General features: G+C 36.8%; 1 protein-coding gene across 2 annotated transcripts; it reads left to right on the forward strand.

Annotated features, from left to right (window-relative positions):
• Nucleotides 1–355: 355 nt before the first annotated feature.
• LOC131021171 (la-related protein 1B-like) lies at nucleotides 356–5,207 on the forward strand. Of its 2 annotated transcripts, none has more exons than XM_057950261.1 (6): nucleotides 356–1,247; nucleotides 1,689–2,268; nucleotides 2,369–2,516; nucleotides 2,592–2,682; nucleotides 3,492–3,563; nucleotides 4,542–5,207. In XM_057950261.1, exons 1-6 carry the CDS (start codon nucleotides 786–788, stop codon nucleotides 4,695–4,697), a joined length of 1,509 nt encoding a protein of 502 aa, XP_057806244.1. In that variant the 5' UTR covers nucleotides 356–785; the 3' UTR covers nucleotides 4,698–5,207. The 2 variants fall into 2 exon arrangements, with proteins under 2 accessions (XP_057806244.1, XP_057806245.1); XM_057950262.1 differs by having other exon boundaries at nucleotides 405–1,247; nucleotides 3,501–3,563.
• Nucleotides 5,208–5,875: the final 668 nt, after the last annotated feature.

The following is a 5,875-nucleotide window of genomic DNA, read 5'->3' on the forward strand; positions in this document are numbered from 1 at the left end:
TTTAAGAAATTGGCCGGCGATTCCACGTAAATAATCCGGCGTCCACGTCATCTCTCAATTTGGGGGTTTCAGGTTCCATGGGAAAAATCAGAAAAACATAAAAAATTATGTATTGTGGAGCTGAAATTAAAGATCGTGTGCAATTCCAAAAATCTTTGATAGTTTATGTATTTAAAGACAATTACCCTTTTTTAAAATTCTTACATATGGACCAAATCACATTAAGTTTTAAATTATGAGTATTTATTTAAGGATACTATTTGATTCGTACAATTGGCCAACGTCGTTATACATACAAATTAAATAAATACTATATGTAGTTTTTACCTCATATTAAAAAAAAAAAAAATGAAATTCAGTGGGTAATATTTAGTGCTAAGCAAAGAATAAGGAGAAAGCTACTGAGAGAGAGAGGGAGCCAGAGTTGTTTTTCTCTGTAGAAGAAGAAAAAAAGGGAAACTTGAGAGACGAGAAAAAATCTCTCCGTCTCTTCTCTTTCGATCGATTCTGATCGATTTTTGGAATGTTCTTTTGATCGATTCGATTGTATTTTTTTTTCTTTCTCATTACTATTTCTTTCGATTTTTTTCTTTTAGTTTAATTGATCAGCTCTAACCGAAGTGTTTGTTTTGGATGTTTTGAGTTTTGATTCAGTGAAATTTATCTAACCCAATCAAATATTGGAATTAGATTCCAAAAGCCACTAATTTTTTGAATTTGTTGAGTTGTTGAGTTGGGAGTACCAAAACCCTCATTTGGTGGAGGAAGAAAACCCTAATTTCCGGATGGCGACGGCCTCAGACGCTTCCTCTGCCCCTATTCAAGCTCAAAATTCTCCTAGGGGTCGCCAATCAAGGAGGTCGTCGGCGGCGCGTGGCGTGCCTTCCCCCTCTGCCTCTCCTCCGTCTCTTCCGATTTCGGGAATCGTTGATCAGGAACAATTTTTGACTTCCTCTTCTTCTACGTCTTCGGATTCCTTACCTATCAAAGAAGCCAACTCAGTGGGAGATGATGGTTTGGCCGCGGCGGCAGGTGAAGATTTTCAGCTTGAAAATGGTGAAAATGGTGCTGCCGGAAAGAAGCCAGTGTGGAACAAGCCATCGAATGGGGCGGCTGCAGAGGCGGCGGGGGCTGTCATGGGTGCTGAGTCGTGGCCAGCTCTGGCCGAGTCTGCTCGTGCTTCCCCTAAATCTCCTTCTACATATTCTCTCAAACCTATCTCTCATGGATCAATCAGTATCTCACAGGTTTTTGGTCATTGTGCATTGCTATTTATTTAATGTGTTTCTTTATAGTTGCATTCATCTAGATTATGTGCTTGGATGATTTTAGATTATTAATCTAATGTTCAGTATCAACTTTTTTTTGTGCATATTGAATTTATTTGTATCTGTAAAGTTATGCAAAGAATCTGATGTCTGTTAAATATTAGTACTGCTTGTGCCATATATATTTGAATTATGTATTGTCTTTGATTTTGATTTGTTGAACTTTTTTTTTTTTTTTTGGTATGTTATTTTATAATTTTGAAAGCAATAGATGAATATTAGTGTTGAACTTTGTTTTTGTGTATATGTTATTTTATATCTTGAAAGCAGTGGATGTATATTAGTGTTATTTTAGTACTGAGTGTTTCTTCAACATGAAAATGTTATTTGTAAATATGTGTTTGTGTTGTGGTGTGATAGGAGGATTTGACTGGAGGCTCTCTGTCTTCACCAAAAGAAGTTAGTAGTAGTATCTCAAGTCCAAATGCAGTTTCAAATCACGTTATCTCCTCTCGCCCGAAGCGAGAGTCAATCAAGCGTAGTAGTGGCAGCAGCTCGAGTCCCCACATGCCAGCTACGGACAATTTTTCTCAAGCTCCTCTTGTGCAACATGGTACAGTAGTCGATTCGCCGACTCATAGTACAGGTAAACTTTCAGCTGGAGAACCTTCTAGGGATAGCAACACAACAAATAAAGAAGGTGGGCAGAGAGGAGCATCTTATAGTGCAAATGAGACACAACCACAACGTTCTTTTAGAAGGAATAATAGTGGCCCACTAACTCGAGGTGATGGTTCTTACCACCATGGTGGGCGACGTGATCAAGAACGTGGTGGAAAACAAGATTGGGGTCATCGAAGTTTTAACCATAGAGAAAGCCATGGATCCCAACAACGAACAGGTTCTAGACCTTTCCTACGTGGACCAGCTCCTAATGCACCTTTTGTTCCCCCACCTCCGGTTGCCGTACGACCTTTTGTTGCACCTGTGGTTTATACCGGTGAGTTTGTTATTTTGAATTATGTTTTTGAATGTGTAGAATGTATGTGGTGTTGATACAACATAGTGTTTATTCTAACAATTGCTTCATGCATCTACAGAAATGCAATCACCTGTATTTTATGTGCCCGGGCCTCATCCAGATTCACTTAGGCCTATGTCTATGGTTCCAATGCCATCAATGTTTTTCTCCATGCATGATCCTCACTTGCCTTCCAAGATAGTGAATCAAATTGATTATTATTTTAGGTATTATTCGTTGGTTCCTTTTATCTTTTGTATTTATTTATTTTTCTCATGTCAATTGTATTTTATGCCTTGTAGTAACGAGAACTTAGTTAAAGACATATTCTTGCGTCAGAATATGGATGGTGAGGGATGGGTTTCTATCAAGTTAATAGCAGGCTTCAAGAAAGTAAGAAAGCCACAACCAATTTTCAATTTTTAGTTTTTGTTTTATTCCTATATCTTTTGATAAAGAATTTATGGGTCTTCAAGTTATAAAAATGACCAAAAAATGTTTGAAGTTGGGAAATAAATTGCATGGTTGTAACTTTTGATGAATCTAGTTGATTCAATGTCATTGAGATTTGGTAGCTTTATGAAACTAGTTGGATCAATGTCATTGAGAATTATATTGTTCCTTACATATGTCTAGTGGTGATGGTGATTGGTTTTAAAATACACCTATCATTCTTCCAAAATGTCAATTGCACTAGTTTTGTGTATATGGAGGTAATCTAAACCACAAGTTGGTTGGAAGATTATGTTCTAGGTTTAGATTTCTAGAGTACACTTGAAGGGTTTTATATTATTTTGGAGGACCCTAAAATATTTTGAATATCTATTTATAACTTTTTCATGGGCCTGTCAAGGTTCTCATTTCCAATTTACTAACGGTAATAAAAATCTAGTTACAACAGGTGGCTTGCAGACTTTACTGTGAACTATTTAGCACCTATTGCTATTCAACTTTATTACAAAGATGAGATATATAATGATTTTTCTGTAAACTATAGTGCAAGTTGAGTCAGTTGACGCTGTATCATATTTATATACAATATTAGGCCGTATTGTCTTGCAAGTCAGAATAGTGCTCACAAAGCTGAGCTTCTATAGAATTTTGCTATCATTCATTTATTTTTATTGCGTTTGATATAAGTAGTTTAATCTCATCTTGGTCTTCTTCTTTTCTCTTGTGTCTAATGTAACTCGTCCTTACAGGTCATGCAGCTGACAGACAATATTCAGCTTATACTGGATGTTATAAAATCTTCAAATGCTGTGGAAGTGCAGGTGAGTTATAAATTTTGTATTTATGACCATAGTTATGAATCGCGCAGGTAGCGCGCGCGATCGCGCGTCGCGCACCTCCATCGCGCCGCGCCGCTATAACTTGGCTTATTCATGATAGCGCGCGCTATTCGCGCATTGCGCAGGTCGCGCATCGCGCCGGTAGCGCGCGCGATTCCTCTGATGCCTTGAAATCAGTCAATTGCATGCATGGGCCTCACTTTATTTCATGGGCTTTTCTTAATTAGGCTTAATTAGGGTTATTACTTATTATTGTGCAGAATTTTGAACGGCCATAACTCATAAGGCAATAAGTGATATTTAATTAGGGTTTTAAGTTGTATTCTATATACTTAATTACTTAAGTCTTTAGACTTTCCAACACAGAAGATTTATTTTATTCCCTCTCACGGCAGTCTGCCTCTCTCTCTCGCGGCAGTCTGTCTCTCTCTCTCTCTCACGGTTCAGTTCAAGAACCTTCTTCCTCTCCTCTTGTCATATTCTATGGCAAGTTCAAATTCAACTATTGGTTCGGAGGATGAGGATGAGGATTAGAGGCTTTAATACAATTATATATTGATTTTTATTTGAACTTATGACTTTATTTTTTATTAACTAGACATATTATGCATGGTTTTACTATGATTATGATATATATTATGTTTTTATCTATTTCTGCGCGATATATTCAAATAGCGCGCGATGCGCGATCACCCTAGGACAGGTTTGCGCGATCGTGCGCGATGCGCGATTAATAACTATGTTTATGACCATGATGTCTCTCGTGTGAGGCAGGGGAATTCTAATTTCATTGGAAATCTATTTTGATCAAATTCTGTTTATATTTTGTTTAGTGTTTAGCACTATATTGATCTTTGAAGATTTGGTCCTTTGATATGTTCCATTGAACTTCCTGTTTATACTAGGATAACTTTTTAGTTGGTTTTGTGGTTAGCTAAAGTGACTTCCTTCGCTTTGCAGGGTGATAAGGTGAGGCGCAAAGGAGATTGGATGAAATGGATAATGTCACCTACTCAAACTACTGTAATGAGTCCTCAATCAAGTAACAGGTCCAGTCCGAATATGCTTGCAGCACATCTCAACAGTGTTACACTGGATGAGAAAGCAGCCACGTAGAGAAAGGCATATCCCTTGCTGTCGTCTAGAAATATGGAATCATCGGCACGATCTACTACGACAGACCAGATGACGTACACAGCTATCACAGTGCCGAACTTTTGTTTCTCTGTCTCTCTCTCTCTGCCTCTATTCCCTCTTTCATGTTTTTTTTTTTTTTTTGAGAGAACTTGAGGAAAGATCAACCAGCAGTTTATGCTGGATATATTATTTACCGGGAGATAGTTGATTTTGGTCTTAATATATGTGATGGGATGATTTCTATAGACAAATAAAAACGCGAAGCTTGGTGAAGAACAAAGGAGGATAGAAAATAATGAACAGGTTTTTATCTTGGGATCTATTTTTTGTTTTTCTTGGGATTCTTTGTTTGCTATTTATTGGCCGACTGTTTTGTTGCGCGAGCATTTTGTGGATGGATATTACTTATGTTCCATGGGTTTCTATTTCTTGGCCAAAAGGATGTATTGCATTTTTGAGTAATGAGAAGATAATGAGCCGTATTTCGAATTTTCGGGTTTCGTTTACTTTTTCTATTTATTTTGGTCGTTTCATAAAATTCTACTAGCACAGGTAGTTTTGTTTAATAGTAGCTGGATAGGATAATGTTGTGTGAATGAGTCGGAGGAATGCTTCAATACTTTGAGAGTATGATTGTAGGTTTATTGCCTAGTGGCTAGGCTAAATGCATTAAAGTGAGATATAGTAATATAGTTTTATGAAATATCACGTGAATTATTGTTTGAGATATAAGTCATGCCTAGACTCTACTAATTATGAGTGAAGACAAACATCTCTGATTAAAATTTGAAATTCAAGTGGCTCCACCTCTTAGATCTGCTTCCATCTGCCGTTCTTTTCGACTTATAATTTAAAGCAATTCTGGCAACAATCGACATAATATAACATAAACTTACGAAAAATCTTCTTTCAATAGTTCGACATAATATAACATAAACTTACGAAAAATCTTATCTTTCAATAGTTTTTCGGGTTAATTGCATGAAAATACCCGACTTTATTCCAAAATTTAGTTTTTTGACAATCTTTTTAATTGTATCAAAAATTTCATCGACATTTCAATTTATTGCAATGTCCGGCCGGAATAATTTTCAGACCAAATTAAATCTGAGTTGGCAGCCGAAATGCCAACGTGACATAGAAAATGCCAAATCAGA

This window comes from Salvia miltiorrhiza, chromosome 4 (assembly GCF_028751815.1).
Source record: "Salvia miltiorrhiza cultivar Shanhuang (shh) chromosome 4, IMPLAD_Smil_shh, whole genome shotgun sequence".
In the NCBI taxonomy this organism is placed as follows: domain Eukaryota; kingdom Viridiplantae; phylum Streptophyta; class Magnoliopsida; order Lamiales; family Lamiaceae; genus Salvia; species Salvia miltiorrhiza.

Coding starts and splice junctions, on each gene's coding strand:
- LOC131021171 (XM_057950261.1), top strand. CDS start 786: ATGGCGACGGCCTCAGACGCTTCCTCTGCCCCTATTCAAGCTCAAAAT. Junction 1,248..1,688: donor GATCAATCAGTATCTCACAG/GTTTTTGGTCAT, acceptor GTGGTGTGATAG/GAGGATTTGACTGGAGGCTC. Junction 2,517..2,591: donor CAAATTGATTATTATTTTAG/GTATTATTCGTT, acceptor TATGCCTTGTAG/TAACGAGAACTTAGTTAAAG.